We start from the raw sequence: 16,446 nt of genomic DNA on the forward strand, positions 1-16,446 counted from the left end.
ACCCCGAGCACTTTGGTTTCCTTCACTCCCCTCCCGCTGATTGTGATTTGAGTAGAGCGTGTGGACTGATACCTCCCTCTCTTGTGTTTCCCCCACCGGCGGAGCCTGAGTCACAACGGAGCCCAAAGAAGGAAAGCGGAGAAGGAGCCCGACTCGCCGAAGGGAGGAAGGAATCCTGAGGAAGTGCCGCAAAGAGAGGAGCAGATCCCCTAGGAGAGCCGTACCTCGGAAAACCTGTACTGACTTACTGTTTCACCAAATAAAGCCTACTCGAACAAAGACATGTCTCCTGCCGTTCCCTACCCCACAAGTTACAGTGGTGGAGAATGCGGGCACTCCCTCCATCTGCTTAACAAAGATGGACGACGTCGTGCAACGATTGGTAAAGGGCCAGGAACGGCTGGAATGGGTAATGGAGCAACAGATCCTGTCGGCAGAGGCAGACCGGGAGATCATGAAGGCGGCCATGACTGCTCGTGCCCTCAACCCTCCCGTAGTGACTGGGCCCTTGACTCTAGGAGGGGCACCGCAGAACATCAGTGGGGTCTCCCTCCAGAAGTATCAGCCTTCGGAGGACCCCGATTCCTTTCTACTAAATTTTGAGAGGGCCGCCAGGGCGTGTGGGTGGCCCGTGGCCAAGTGGCCCTTCTTTCTCGCACCATTGCTTATAGGTGAAGCCCAAGCCGCTTACCAAGTGGCGAACCCGACGGGTGACACCTCATACGCCGACATTAAGAGGATCATTCTGGACCATCTGGGACTGTTTCAGGAAGCATACCGCCTCAGGTTCAGAAAAGAAAGAGGAGTCCCAGGGGAGACCCCCAAAACACTATTCTTACGGCTGAAAATGGCGGCCGACAAGTGGCTAACCCCCAACCTATGTACAAAAGAGGAAATAATGGACTGGGTTTACCTGGAACAGTTCTTGGAGGCCCTTCCTTTCGCGACCCAGAGGTGGTTAAAACAGCACCATAATCTCACCACTTCCCAGGCTGTAGACATGGCAACAACGTTCTCCCGTGTCCAGCCACGACCCCCCCCCCCCCCCCCCCCCCCCGCCTCCTTGGTAGACAGAGAGGCAAAGAACCGCCAGCAAACCCGAGAAGAAACCCTTGAAAGCCCCAGAGCCAGTAAAACCGAAGCCATGGAGACCTGAACCACCGTCTCACAGCGGCCCGCAATGTTTCGAATGCGGTAACTGGGGCCACATAGCACGGATGTGCCCCAGAAGGAAACCGGCCGAAGAACCAATGGAAGTCGGATACCTTCCAAGGACTGTTATATTCAGCCAAAATGGGACATGCTTTCAGAGTGAGTGTAAGGGGAAACGGTTCCCCCATACAAGCCCTCCTAGATTCCGGCTGTCGACAGTCGGTGGTCAAAACCCAACACATGAGGCCCCATCAAGTTCTCCCCCAGGAATGAGTGAATATTAGGTGTGTACACGGGGACGTTAGACCGTGTCTGGTGGCTGACCTTCCTATAGTCCCCTTGAAGGGAACACCCCATACGCTCAGAGTAGGCGTGCTGTCGTCTCTCCCTGAAGACCTCATAATAGGGACCGATAATCCGGCATTCTTGGAAATGTTTAGCCAGAGCCTGGGACCCCGCAAACCACTGGCTAGGGACAATAAGAACAACCGGCCTATACCGGCTTTTGTGTCCCCTGAGCCGTGGGTATTGGACCGAAGTTTCCATTTCTCTCAGGCAAACAACGCCACTCTGTTCAACGCCTGGGAGAACGCACATCAGAATCAGGGACAAACACCCCAGCTATACCCACGTTTTTTTGTGAAAAATGACCTGCTTTATCAATCGGGACAGAAGGACGATCCTGAATGGCTTCTGGTCCCCGCTCCGTTTCGGGAACAAGTGCTCTTCTACTCCCACGCACACTTGGTAGCCGGCCACACCGGAGCAGAAAAAAACCAAAATATCCTGCGGCATTTTTACTGGCCAGGGATTTATAAAGACACCATGTCATACTGTCAGGAATGCGAGGTATGCCAGAAGCGGAACATGACCCGCCCCCGGCTGTCCCTCTACAACCCCTACCCATAATTGGGGTTCCATTTGAGAGGGTAGGAATGGATCTTGTCGGGCCCCTACCGAAGACCAGGAAAGGACACCAATACGTCCTCGTGATAGTGGACTATTCTACGAGGTTTCCGGAGGCTTTTTCGCTGACCAGCACCACGACCAAACAAGTGGCAGACAAAATGCTGGAGCTCTTTTCAAGGGTGGGTTTCCCCAAAGAGGTCCTCACGGATCAGGGAACCCCCTTCGTATCAAGGCTGATGAAGGAGGTCTGTCAGCTCCTGAACATCCATCAGATAAGAACCACGGTATACCACCCCCAAACTGACGGTCTCGTGGAGAGATACAATCGGACCCTAAAGACCACTCTACGGAAGATGCTGGAGGTTAATGGAGCTGAATGGGACCAGGTCCTGCCACTGGCATTGGATGTTATTCGAGGGCAAAAACAGAGTAGCCTGGGTTTCTCGTCTTTCAAGCTATTGTATGGACGACAACCTCGCTCACTCCTGGACATGACAAAAGAGGCCTGGGAGAACGAGACCCCCGAAGACACCCTGAAAACACTAGAATACGCCCGGAACCTTTGATCCAAGTTAGGGAAGTTGAGAGACCTGGCATACACCAATCTGGAAAGGAGCCAACTGAAGCAAAAAACCATATACGACAAAGGAAAGAAATTGAGAAGGCTACTGAAGGATAATTGGGCCTTAGTTCTACTGCCCTCCTCTACTCAGAAGTTCAAGGCAGAATGGGGGGGGGGGCCCTATCGGATAGTGGCAACCATAGGTAACACCAGTTATAAACTGCAAATCAACCCCAGAAAGATCCAAGTCTATCATATCAACATGTTAAAAAAGTGGCTGGGTCCCCCGCCCTTAGGGGTCCATCTTGCAAACACCAAACACCCAGAGTCAACGACCACCATAGACCGACTCTTGATCAACGAGGACCGGCGGGACGAGGATAAACAAGAGCTGACGGAAACACTACAGAGACACACCCCAGTGTTCTCGAACCAACCAGGAAGAACCACCCTCACGGAACACCAGATACAGACCCAACCTGGGAAGATAGTCTAAATACGACCATATCGCGTACCAGAATCCCGGAGACGCGGGATCCGACAGGAAGTAAAGGACATGCTGAATCTCTGCGTCATACGACCCTCCCGAAGCAACTGGTCAAGCCCTATTGTAATGATTCCGAAGCCCGATGGTACCCGCAGATTCTGCATGGATTTTCGTGCCCTCAATGAGATCTCATCATTGGACGCTTACCCTATTCCCCGGATCGATGAACTGATCGAGAAACTTGGGGAAGCCAGATACATCAGTACAATAGACCTAACAAAGGGGTACTGGCAAGTACCCCTTAGGGAAGAAGACCGTCACAAGACCGCCTTTTCCACTGAGGACGGGCACTTTGAGTTTACAGTGTTGCCGTTTGGGCTACATGGGGCCCCGGCCACGTTTCAAAAACTTATGAATCACGTGCTGAAGGATCTTACCTCTTTCACGTCCGCATATTTGGATGATATCGTCCTCTTCAGCCCGGACTGGAAGACACATCTGACTCATCTACACCGGGTCTTGGATACTCTTGAAAGGGCTGGTCTGAAAATCAATGCAAAAAAATCCCGCATGGCGTTTCAGAAGGTGAAATATTTTGCATATGTCCTCGGACATGGCCTTATCGAGCCACAAATCGAGAAGGTCCGAGCCATAGTCGAGACGCGGTTCCCCAGCACAAAAAAAGAGATGCGAGCGTTCCTGGGGCTCATCGGTTACTACAGACGCTTCATCCCACAGTTCGCCCAGCTAGCAGCCCCCCTTACCGACACCCTGAAAACCAGGGTCAAACAAACGGACCTCTTGTCCCCTACAAACGAGATGCAGGAAGCCTTCACTGCCCTAAAACGCATGATTACTTCCACCCCCATTCTGACTTCTCCTGACTTCTCCCGTCCCTTTTCCCTTCACACGGATGCATCCGAATATGGGATAGGGGCGGTATTATCCCAGACAGGGACATACTGGTTAGACCATCCTATCCTATACATCAGTAGGAAGTTGTTCCCGAGGGAGCTCAGGTACCCCACGGTAGAGAAGGAGTGTTTGGCCATACGGTGGGCGGTGGACAAGTTAGCGTATTATTTGGAGGGGCGACCGTTTACCCTCTATACTGACCATGCTCCCCTCCAATGGATAGCCCGCAACAGATCGAACAATGCCCGAGTGATGCATTGGTTCTTGGCGCTACAGCCGTTTGCGTTCACAGTCTGTCACAAGAAGGGCATCGACAATACCGGGGCTGACTATCTCTCCAGAAACCCACTTCCCGAACGGAAGTGTCCGGGGGGGATGGTGTGTAACGGGGACGGGTTGCCGCCGCACCCTGAACCCCGGTGCGAGCCTTTAACCTGTGACCCCTCCCTCTTGTTTCCACAGCCGACAATGCCCCCTGTGTGGAACATGCCCGAGGAACGGTACAGTTGCGACAAGGAAGAAGAAGGCATCGGGCCCTTTAATTGGACCGGCGGGAGCCCGGAGGAGGAGGAGGAGCCTGGTCACGCCTTAAAGGACGTCAGCGAGAGAGCACAGGTGTGTATATACACCAGAGGAGTGGACAGCGTGTGGAAAGGAGCGGCATGGAGCAAGAGAGAAGACGAGAGCGGAGTTGGGAGAACGGAGACGGAGGAGACGTGAGGAACAAAGGAGGAGGGAGAGACGCGAGCAACATCGGAGGCGGAGGACAGATGGGGCCCGGTGGAGACGCAGGAGCCAGGTGGCCAACGGCACTACGATTCGCCCAGCCGCACACCAGGAGGGGTGTGGCTAGCAGAGGTGCGTAACCGTATCTCGGGCTGGGTTGGAAGGAAGGGTAGAGGCAACCCGTGAGCATTCACTAGTCCCCTGGTATCCACTGCCCTCACTTCCCTATTACCCCGAGCACTTTGGTTTCCTTCACTCCCCTCCCGCTGATTGTGATTTGAGTAGAGCGTGTGGACTGATACCTCCCTCTCTTGTGTTTCCCCCACCGGCGGAGCCTGAGTCACAACGGAGCCCAAAGAAGGAAAGCGGAGAAGGAGCCCGACTCGCCGAAGGGAGGAAGGAATCCTGAGGAAGTGCCGCAAAGAGAGGAGCAGATCCCCTAGGAGAGCCGTACCTCGGAAAACCTGTACTGACTTACTGTTTCACCAAATAAAGCCTACTCGCACAAAGACACGTCTCCTGCCTTTCCCTACCCCACAAGTTACAGTAATACACTTACCAACCCCTTTAGGTCAAGTAGGTTTCCTCTGTAAAAAAAACCTCAGGTCAACCCTGGGTAGCTATGGCACTGAGCAGTAAGGCCTATGCAGAGGACGAAGTGTTAAGCATTTAAACAGCACCATAACAATTGAAGAATCAATCAACACGACCCTCAAGAAATCTGGCATCAATTTTTTAAAATAGACTGTATTTTTATAAGATTTTAGACACTAGAACAAAAAAGATCCCCCAGAGGGTTAGGAGATCCAGATTTTACAAGTTATAATAAATCAAAGCAATTTCAGTCAACCTCGAACAAGCCATGGCAGAGTCAATAAATTGTACACTTTGACACTTTCTTTGGAAACGTTTCTATGTGGTTGATTAGAAGTACTTGAGGTGACCAATTTGGTCAGGTAGCTAGTCAAGGAGACCTGCAAGATCGTAAAAAACAGTTAGCTTCTCTGCAAAAGTAGTCTCTCAGGGGTTTCAAGTACTTTATCTGTTTTGCAATTGATTCTTTTGGATTGGTCCTGATGCAAGGGATGAATGATGCTGAAGATGCTCCAGGGGTGCTGTGGATGCGACACAGTCTTCCTTCATGGATTCCTCGGTCCATGAAGAGAAGAGGGCGAGGCGGCCTGGTTGCAGGGTGAATGTGCCCCAAAGTCCTATCCGGTCTGCCCGAAGTCCAGTCACCGTTGAACTACCAGTCACCGTTACAGGCTAATCCTTTCTGGTTCTATAACTTTCCTTCTGAGGCTCACAGCAACTCTCTGACAGTACTCCAGAGTCCAGCTAACTTGGGTGCAACTCTTGTGTGTCAGTTCTCATTCCTCAGTGCTGCACGGCAGTGGTGGTGGTAGCAGCTTGAAGACTTTGGGCTACCATCTTGCCCCAGCAGGCTTGTTCCGCTCTTGTGTCCCTGTTGTGCGAACAGGAGGTCAGTCAGCTAGCTTTGGAGTTCTCTTGGCTTCAGTGGGCTCTGGAGACCGCTTCCCCATGAGCACAACACAGTAGGCACAGTCCCTCTCTTCACTAGCCACCAGGCGAAGCAGGTGCAGACTTCAACAGTGCAGCATCTCTTTGCTGGGTCCTGCCTCTCTTTGCTGGGTCCTTGGTGCAGCAGGGCATTCCTCCTTCCAAGTCGGTCAAGGTCTAAGATCTTCTCTCTGAGCAGGACACAGCAGGTAAGTCCCTTTCTTCGCTAGCCAGCAGGTGTAGTCCTCGCCAGTGCATCCTCTCTTTGCTGGCCCCTCTGTGCAGCAGGGCAGTCCTTCGGTGCTTCTTTCAAGTTGGTTGAGATCTAAGTTCTAGGTGCCAGGGGTACCTAATTTATCTTCAGAAAATGCCCTCCGGGTTGGATGTGGTTGGTATCCAATGAGCTACCAGGTTAACTCCATCTTGATGACCACTTTCTGGGAAGTGTGGCATCTGACTATCCCAGGATGCACCTTTCTGCCCACTCTGAACACGGCAGGACCCCATCTCTCAAAACTCAGAGGTCCCTAGCCCACACCCAGAGGTGTGGCTACCAGGGGGCTACACACTCCTGGAAAAAACGGTTTGACAACTGGATTCTCTTCTCCTGTCCCCAGTGACAGCCTATGTGCCTAAACAGAATAGGCCCCCTCCCAAGTGTCACCCATTTGCCCAAAAAAGGCGGCTCCTCTTTTGAAGCTTGGCTTTTGGGCTAACACCCGTTTGGCTTCCTATAGGAGGCAGGTAACACCTCTCACCCATGCAGGCCCTTGTTGTGACCTTTCCTGTGAGTCCTTAACACGTCTCCCCAGCAGGGCAGAAAGCTGTCTACAGGACAAGCCTCGTGTACATCAGTAAACAGGCACTGGAAACCTTGGGCAACTAAAGTGGCAACTTCTAAAGTTGCATTTTGCCCACCAGTGAGAATAAATCAGTTTTAACGATTAAATCAGATTCAATGCACTGATTGTTTTTATACCAAACAGTACCAATCTTAGTACTACCATTCGGAAATTTGCAGGGCTTGGATGCCAGCGTGTAACTCTGTACTTGCCAATGCGGCTACTAGACTTTCCACAGTAAAAATGATAACCAATATGTGTCACAGATACATCGTTACCGAAGGTAAGTAACTTGTTCATCTGAAAGAGACTATTAGTTATAGATTCCTTACCTTCAATTTCTACGTCAGTAGCCCTGAGGCGCTACGCCTGGCTGAGAACCTCTGGCTTCTCTTGGGATGTCCAGTCTACCCTTTTGGACATGCCCTTTGAGGGCCGTCGACTGTTTGGTGGTAAGGCAGGCAACACGCTCAAGTGCTTCAAGGACTCTAGGGCTTCGGCTAGATCCTTGGGCCTTGAAGCAACTTCTCGCCCCATGCAGTCTGCCTTTCGTGGCCACGGAAAGGGTGCCCCATCACGTTCTACCCATGATGAAAATGGTACCCTGCTTGTGTGGCTGTGTGTAGCGCACACAACAGTTACCGGTCAACACGTAACTGTGTGAAGTCAGTGATGCCTTTCGATGGTTACAGTTTTGGTGCATTTCTATGATGTGCTTCTGATGGTACTTCGGACCACAGATTCCTCACCTTGCGATTTTCCCCTAGCACCAAACTCTAAAGTAGTATACCTGCTCACCGGTAGGTAGGACTCTGCTGTGGGAGTGATGAGCGGACCCAAATACAAGTGCCACCCATGTATACTGACCTCCATTCCTTTCTTTTCTCATCTTAAGGCGCAGATCTGAAGCTCAGTTCCTTTTTTCTTCTCTCTTTAAATATATTTTTTCATACTTTTGTTACATCTAAATTCTTCCAGTATGCAAAGAAGCAGGTCACACCCTAAGACTACAAAGTTTAAACCTTGTAGGGTCAGTTGCAAGCAGATATCTGTGATAAATATCTATAAGGTGTGCCATTGGTGTTTAGATTCAGGGCCTGACTCCAAGACTGCAGCCAGATGAATTTGAAATCTATCCAAGAAGGTGAAGCAAAGTTCTTCATGGGAAAACACTGCAAGGCTTTATGCAGGTCCTGCTCCAGGTTGGAGTTGAGGGTGCGGAACCTCTTCATCTCCAAATGTCATTCCCGCAGCATATCTTTATTATTTTGAAGCTTGTAAAGCGCGCGGCTACCCCCATCGGGGGTGTCCCGGCGCTGCAGACGACTGACAACCAGAGGGATTCAATGAGGGCTAGATCATGGAGAAGAACCAGGTCTTGAGTTTCCTCCGAAACAAAGGCTCAGATGTAGTGAATCTAAGTTCCTTTGGTAACTGATTCCAGAGTGTGGATGTGACCACAACAAAGGCCCGGCCCCCAGTGCGTGCAAGACTAAACCGTGGGGCATGCAACAGGCGAAGATGATTTGATCTGAGGTCACGTACAGATTGTGTCATCTTAAGTCTATGCCTCAAGTATGCAGGGCCTCGTCCGTTGAGAGCCCTAAAGGCAAGGACCAGGGCATTGAACTGTATGCAGAACCTCACTGGTAGCCAGTGCAGTTTAGCCAAATAAGGTGTAATGGAGTGGCGATAAGGAATATTACAGATCAACCTGGCCACGGAATTCTGCACCGTCTGAAGACGGTTAATGAGATACGCCGGGGCTCCTACATACAGACTATTAGCGTAATCCAAGTGAGACGTAATTAGAGCATGAACCCCCGTCCTCCGTGAATCCAATGGGAAAAAGGGAATGATTTTTTTAATCATTCGAAGCTTTCCAAAGCAAGATGCCGAAACTTTATTGATTTGGGTTTTACAGGATAAAGCTGAGTCTAATTGGAAGCCCAAATTACGGGCAGCTTGAACTGGTTCCGGAGGGGGGGTTAAGCTCGGGCGACCACCAAACATTGGCTGGAATTGGGGCTTTCTGATTAAAAAATAAGACCTCAGTTTTGTCAGTATTCAGTTTGAGATTATTGGAGGACATCCAGGAGGCGATGTTCACCAGGCAGTGTCGGAAATTAACCATGGAGCTATCAGAGTGGTCTTTAAAAGAAAACACAAGCTGAGTATCATCAGCATAGAATATCACTCTGACGCCCCAGGATTCGATCACTTTTGCTAACGGAGTCAAATAAGATCGGTATCAGCATCGCATGTTTCCACAGAGAGGGGAAAAGGCTAGATCACAAAGAGGTATTCCATATTTCTAGCAAAGGGTTAATCAGTAGCGGGGCCAAGTCACTCAGAACGTGAGCCGGGGCCGGGTCAAGCGGGGAGCCTGATTTACATTTTAGGAACAGAGACATAGCATATCCTTTGGTCAAGGGTTTAAATGAGGTAAACACTTCGTCATGAGAAGTGCCATTGTCTACAATCGCCGCTGAATGATTCCGTTTGATTACTGCCGAAATGCTAGTGATCTTCTCATAGAAAAAATCTGTCAAGCCATCACAGAGCAATTGACTTGGGGCAGCAGAGCAGGCCAAGGCAGGGGGGGTAGAAATATTCTTTAATAATGTTAAAAAGGGACTTAGTTGAGATTTTCGCCATTTTAATTTTTTCTGCAAAATGATCTCTCATAATGCTGCGCTTGAGTTTATGGAACTCTTTAAGAGCTGATCTGTAGAGGGTTTTGGCCGCCGGGTCATATCTTCATTGCTGTCAAATCTTCAGGTAAGCCCAAAAAGAAGTACAAGAAGTCCAAGTAAGACTTGGTGCTTCCTGCCACTCTTGTGTTTCAGAGAAGGTGTGAGTGTGTCACTGTACTTCCAGGTCATGCTCTTCCAACGAGGAGCCAATTCCATATTTGGTCCTGATGTATCTAGAGTTTCCAGGTACATCTGTGGCATCGCTGCAGGTCAAACACTTTCAAGAGGCTATGCTCGGCATCTTTTGCATGCTTCTGGCTCCGTCTGGCACATCTCCAGACACCATGGCCTTCAGTCTGGTTATCTCCAACACATCCGTACTTGGTGATCCACGTGCCCTTGAGCCCCCTTCGGGTTCCCCCCCAGACATCGGTGCTGTCTTTGTGTTGGGTACACCGAAATCTGCGCAGTTACTTTGACGTCAACACCAACACTGACACCCATATCCTGATGTGTTGCAGTCAATACTCAATTTGTCATACCGCACAGTTGCAAACATATAGTACACTAAGTATCTGATAGAGACTTCTAGTCACTGAATCCTTACCTTGGAATATTCCCCAGGCGCCAGACTGGATCTAGAATTTTTTTAACAGTACCTCTGCGCACAGGTAGATGGTGTCCATTGACTACACATCAGCGTTTTTGGCACTGGAAGTGACGTGTGGTTCCTAAATAGGTCCCCACCCCATCTCACTGACATCAGCTGTTTTTTCTTTCCTTGCCATCATCACAGATCCAGGAGAGAAATGACTCTGTTCAATTTTTGGACAAATATTTTTGACGTTTGTCAACCTTTCTTTGACTGTCTAGCAGTGGGTGAGTGATGTTAACCAAAAAACCTGTGGAGTTTAAACCTTGTGGTTCCTGTCACAGGCAGATGTCTGTGACAGACCCCTAACTGTTTTGTTTCTGGTGCTCGGGCCCAGCCACAACTCCAAGGTTGGTGTGACTGCGTGCCATGAATGCCAAGGCGCTGCAGGAGCAATCCCTGAATCTCCTAGTCGACCGATGCCAGCCGATTCAACAACGCTTCAGGTTCCAGTCTCGCGGAAGGTCCCAGGACCATTTGCGGAGCCATTCCAGGAGCTCTTTATGACACTCAGTCATCAGGTAAGTGCTACAAGAGAGCCAATAAGTCGAACTGCTTTTCAACTTCGCCACACCAGTCTAAGTCATCAGACATGCCTGGGGAATAACATTATCACTCAAGTCCCCACTCCCACCTTCAGCTGCGGCGCTAGCCTCTGGGTCTGCTCTGTGCTTCCCTGAATTTCTCGGATCGACCCCAGCCCAACTTCAAGAGCTTTATGAGGCCATGCACCTCATTTTTGTGCAGAGCACTTTCATGCTCCAAGGGTTCAACAGATGTCCTTACTATATTTCTGCTATCAGGTCCGCCCTCAGGGCCAGTCGGGCCCCCGGGGTCCGGTGTTTTATCGGCTCCTGTCATGAGACAATGACCTTCCCTGGACCTGGTCCAGTGACATGTTCCCAATACCCCCCCCCCCTCATCATACTCTAATCTGCCACTGAGCAGGATCAATGTCGCCCGACATCAGCTCAGGCGACAACCAGAACTTGACTTCATGAGTAAGAGCCAGGGCCTTCTTTTTTCGACTGGCCTTGTGAGGAGTATGATTGGGGAGGATCTAAGGATCCTTATGGTTACCAGAATTCCTTAGAAGAGCTTGATGACAACTGATATCAGTAGCTGGTGGATGCCATTGGTCTGGGCTCTTCCCCAGTCCCTGGCCTAGACTCTCTCCTGCTAATACTGCTACAGAGGAAGGGGCTTCATTTGCCATGGTGGAGAGGAGGGCCCTCAGGGGCAGTCAAGACAAAATGTTTGACAAAGATGCTTCAGCCGGGAGTTGCCCCCACAGAACCTCTTCTCCCTTTTAGTGAAGCCCTCACAGATGTCCTGCTCGGGGGAAGGGCCAGCTCAACTCACTCCATACCCCACTCCGCAGAGTCTGATTGCCTAGGTCTCCACCTCCAAAATTAACCCTGGCATGCTCTCTTTCACTCCACCAGATACATTCGGCAAGAGAATGTTCTCTTCATGCCTCTTGGTTACTACACTGCTCACAATTTTGTATTTAGTTGTGCAAGTGTTGCTAATGCTCTCAAAGGAGGTCTGAGCCATACAGACCCAGGCTATGGCCAATGGCTGGGATGTAGCAACGTTCGCCATTCGCTGCGGTCAAGATACAACCAATTTGTTAGGCAGAGTGATTGCATTGTCAGTGGCACTCGGATATTACACCTGACTAAGATCATCTGACTTTTCAAGGAATGTTGAGGCATCCCTTATGGACATGTTCTTCGATGGCACCCACAATAAGGCAGATTCCACATTGGAGTGCTTTAGAAACAACCGGACCACTGCCAAATTTCTGGGTCTTTCCATGGCCCCACTTAAGCCCCATTCAGCCTTTCATCCATTCTGCGCCTACGCTTGGGCTCCCAGGTCATCCATTCCTGCCCAGCCATCAAGACGGCCAGGTTCCCACAAGCCTTGTGGGACATGCAACCAGAGGTGTAACCAGTCCACCACCCACTCCTGCAGCCACAGCCTCAAAACCCTTTTAGTTTTCCCTCTTACCGTCATGGGCAACTAGCGGGCTGCAGGATCTGTCATCACCTCACCCGCTGGCAGTCCATAGGCATGCGGATCGGACATCATCTCACCTGCTGGCAGTCCGTAGGCAGATGGTTTCTGATATGTAATTTCTTTTTCTTACCCAGTCTGCCCAGCATTATCAACCGATCGAAAGCACTATTCCTCTTACAATTTGGTACAGGAGGTAGTGATTAGCACAAGAACAAAGCATTTTCAAATCCAAAACTTGCTGTGAAATTTTCCCCATTGTTTTATTTTTTTTATTTTTCGGTGTTCTCAGCTCATGTTTAGCTGGGATTGCAAGCACCTGTTGAGCTGGTTGTTAATCTTGGATTGCTTTCAGACATCAAAAACAACACTTGTCATGATCTTTTTAATGTCTGTTTTTTTGTTGTTCTTTTGCAGTTTGTAATGTAATGTCATGAGTAACGCGCATCAGATTACATGCCTTCTATATGCGAGCCCAAGTTACTACTGCCAACGACATGCACATCTGGGTATTTTATGGTGCACTCGCTCTTAGGTGCTTCATGACATAACAATACTCACTTTCATATTCTGACACCACCACTCCATGGGAGTATGTCTTTCCCTGTTTTCTCACTTATGTGCTACATTTCCTCGTTCCAAGTTGCTTTTTCTTCCTCCTCCCCAGCCTTTAATAACATGTGAACGCATGCACATCATCACTCTTTTAACTTTTTCTCTTGATGTTCAACAATATCGGCAAAAAACAATGGCAAAACTAGTAAGTCTGCATTCACATCCAAAAGACGAGAACTATTGACTATGCCAATGCTTTTTGATGGAAGCCATTCCACAGACAGACCACCTTAAGTTTCGGAGCGGAATGGAGTTGTCGCAGATTCGCATGACACCACTTCCCAACATTCAGGAGCACTGCTATTTTGAGTTTCTGGATCCAGTCTCGTGCTTGGGGATATTTCCACGGTGAGGAGTCTGCACTTAGATACATTTTCCACCAGAAAGAGCATTTTCGAAGGTAAGTAACATGTTCACCCATTCATGGGAGGCAGCAGTTTAATTTAGAAAATGCAGGGTGGTAGGACTTTGACCATTAGCTGGAAACTCCCAAGTTTTCTTTCTCACAAATATGATAAAAGTAGCGTTCTTTGACTCATTCTTTGATGTTCAGAAGACATTCTACGTCAGAAAACTTGCTGTAATCCATGCAAGTCAAACCATCCTGGAATCTTGTAGGTGTGTTGGTTTCAGAGATGCTCAGGGTTGAGAGAGTTCCCTGGTTGCCATATGACCTAGAGTCTGACCAGTGCAGTCTTTCATCATGTCCGGTGATAAGAAATTATGATTTCTTAGGGTGTAGTTTTCACATTTGGGGTAACAAAGGGGTGGGTAAATTCCCCCAGTTGTTCTTCCCTATGGGGGGGGGGGGTGGGGGGGGAAGCATATGTACTGTGTGGCACCCCGTGCCATCCTTATTCCTTGTCTCATTTTTTCCCCTGATAGTCTTGTGTTCTTACAGCCCCTCTGAGGGTGGGTGCTAGGATATGCTGTACAAGTTCTTACCATACCAGATGTGCTATGAATGTGTCAAGAAAGTCCATCGCATCTATGAGGTTTATGAGTGTGTGTATGTTTCCCAGTTCCACCTTCCCATAGCTCTGTGTTCCTTTAGTCTTTTGCATTTGGCTATTATTTAATTGTTTCCGGATTAAGTGCAACATTTAGATCTTAATTTTCATATTTATTTTCCAATTGATGTGCACAAACCTTAAGGAATATAATATAATTTACTCCTTTAATCATCAAGAAATTATTTGCAGCTTTGCGCATCTGTAATGGGACCAAGTTTACTACTTGAGTAATTATCGAGTTCCCCTCAAGTTGTATAACTCAGCCACTTGAGCCATCACGAATTGTGTATATTCTTTGTGATATTAATACCCTTGTTTCTGTTTTTAGCCATCTCCTCGTCACTGCGAAGCACATGTTTTGCTTGAGGGAAATTCCATCGCGGAAAGGTTTGGCTTACATACAGTCTCGTCAAGCACTTAACTCTGTGGTTAAGATCACTTCCAAAAAGAAACACCCTGAACTTATCACCTTCAAATATGGAAACAGCAGTTCATCAGGCATTGAGGTTTTAGCAGTTGAAAGGTAAGACTCCTTGAAATGAAGCTGATAAACTGATAACATTGAAAAAAGAAAACATTTAAGCTCTTTCTGATGAGTGTGTCTTCCTGCTAATTCATCACTTTATTAATATATATCCTGGTGCTAGTTTTGCCCCGGCAATATCTCTCCAGTGCCTCCATGTGGCATCACGCAGCTTCAGCCATACCTCCCTTCACCTGATGTGACAGAGTATAATAGATGCTAGCTGGGACACTTGCATTAGAATCCTGATTGTCTGTTCCCAGTTGATGCTTGACTGGAGCTTACTCATTGCTTTACAGGTGAAATTCCTCATAATTTTGGTTCTGACTAGATCAGATGTTGCTTCCAAATATTTCAAGGTTTAAAACCTGGCACAGATGCCACAAGAAAATGTTTTTGCTGGATCCACATGAAATCTTCAAATGGTGTTTAGGGAGGTAACACAATGCCATCCCCTGCTATCAGTGCATCGATAAACCCGAAAGCTGTTTAAGAATGGAAGACAAGGTCCTCCGAGATACGCCAAAGCGTATCCATTCATCTTCCTGGCAGGGAACAATCTCCAAACAGATCGTCCCATAAAAGATGCCATCTAGAGACCATCTTCTTTGTGGAAATGGTACCCCTCCCCAGATCGTTTGGAGACTTGAAGCCATTCCCTGATCCTGGAATTTTCGTAATTAGAAAAAATCGCAACACTGAAAAAATCTAAGCTGGTGTTCCCAATTCTCTAAGTTGACCCTGTGCAGATTAACGCCTTCCCCTGTTTGTTCACAGTGCTCCAGTACCCTCAGGATCACTCTCCTCAGATGACCTCAATCATGCCTGCTTAATGATTCTGGTGGTGCACCAAAGACGCACCACCACTCGACACATTGCCTAAATGGGCTCTAGCTCACTTGTCAAGAACACTTCATCGTAAAATTCATTAAAGTGGCAAAAGAGAAGTTTAAAGCACTTTTGATGATGTGCCCTTGGTATGGCTCATAGGTCTCAAATATTTCCAATATGCAATACCTATTTGGGCCCGGCTCAGATGCCATTGCCTTATCTGATAAGTATACAGCTGCACAGAAGATGAGTCAGAGGCTGATGTTCTCATTCGCCCCTTTCATACTTATGCTAGCATAGATCTTTCCAAAATGCTAGTATATTTTATACTTCACAAGAAGGGGAATCTTACTCCTCTCTCCCTTGGAACTGAACCTCATTGTTTTGGCTTAAACACCTCCTGTTAGAGAGCTGAAGAACTGAACTCTTGGTTGTGATTTGTTTGCCTCTGACAGCATAGTACTTTGAACAGCAGACACTTCCTGGGCTGACATGTCATGTAGAAACTGGCAAAACATAGTAATTAGTGTACCACTTCACATAAATAAGCCCTTTAGGACCTGTTCAACAATAGTTTGGACGCTTCCAAACAAATCCTGAAGTGCATCTTCTATTCTTCAGACGACGTGTCTTGGTCCATGGACATGGCAGTCATGCTATATTTTCATACTTGGATGCATGCATCTGCTACTTCCAGAGATGCCCATACCATACTCATGAACATGCCCTTTGATGGTGAGAGACTATTTGACAAGGCCATCTCCTCCCTGCAACCCTGTTAGAATAGTAGAGCTATGGCTTGCGTGTTCTGTTTAGCCTCCTCCGCGAAATGGTTCCACCAACAGTACAGGAAGTTTCAAAACTATTCTGAAGCTGAAAAGTCCCAGCATCAATAAAGTTTGCAACTTTTGAAAAACTCTTGGGTACCGTTTTTTTCAGGGTATGGGTCCATGTATTCCTGTGCTTGGACTGGCTGATTC

The 16,446-nt window shown here is 48.4% G+C and overlaps 1 protein-coding gene across 4 annotated transcripts in view; it reads left to right on the top strand.

Annotated features, from left to right (window-relative positions):
- Positions 1–16,446, top strand: part of TBC1D23 (TBC1 domain family member 23) — a 656,146-nt gene that overhangs the window by 572,312 nt on the left and 67,388 nt on the right. For all 4 annotated transcript variants that reach the window (XM_078657742.1, XM_078657744.1, XM_078657743.1 and 1 more), the window contains one exon: positions 14,441–14,635. In XM_078657742.1, the coding sequence (XP_078513868.1) occupies positions 14,441–14,635 (195 nt within the window). The remainder of the gene's footprint in view (positions 1–14,440; positions 14,636–16,446) is intronic.

This window comes from Lissotriton helveticus, chromosome 8 (genome assembly GCF_964261635.1).
Source record: "Lissotriton helveticus chromosome 8, aLisHel1.1, whole genome shotgun sequence".
NCBI classification, from domain to species: Eukaryota; Metazoa; Chordata; class Amphibia; order Caudata; family Salamandridae; genus Lissotriton; species Lissotriton helveticus.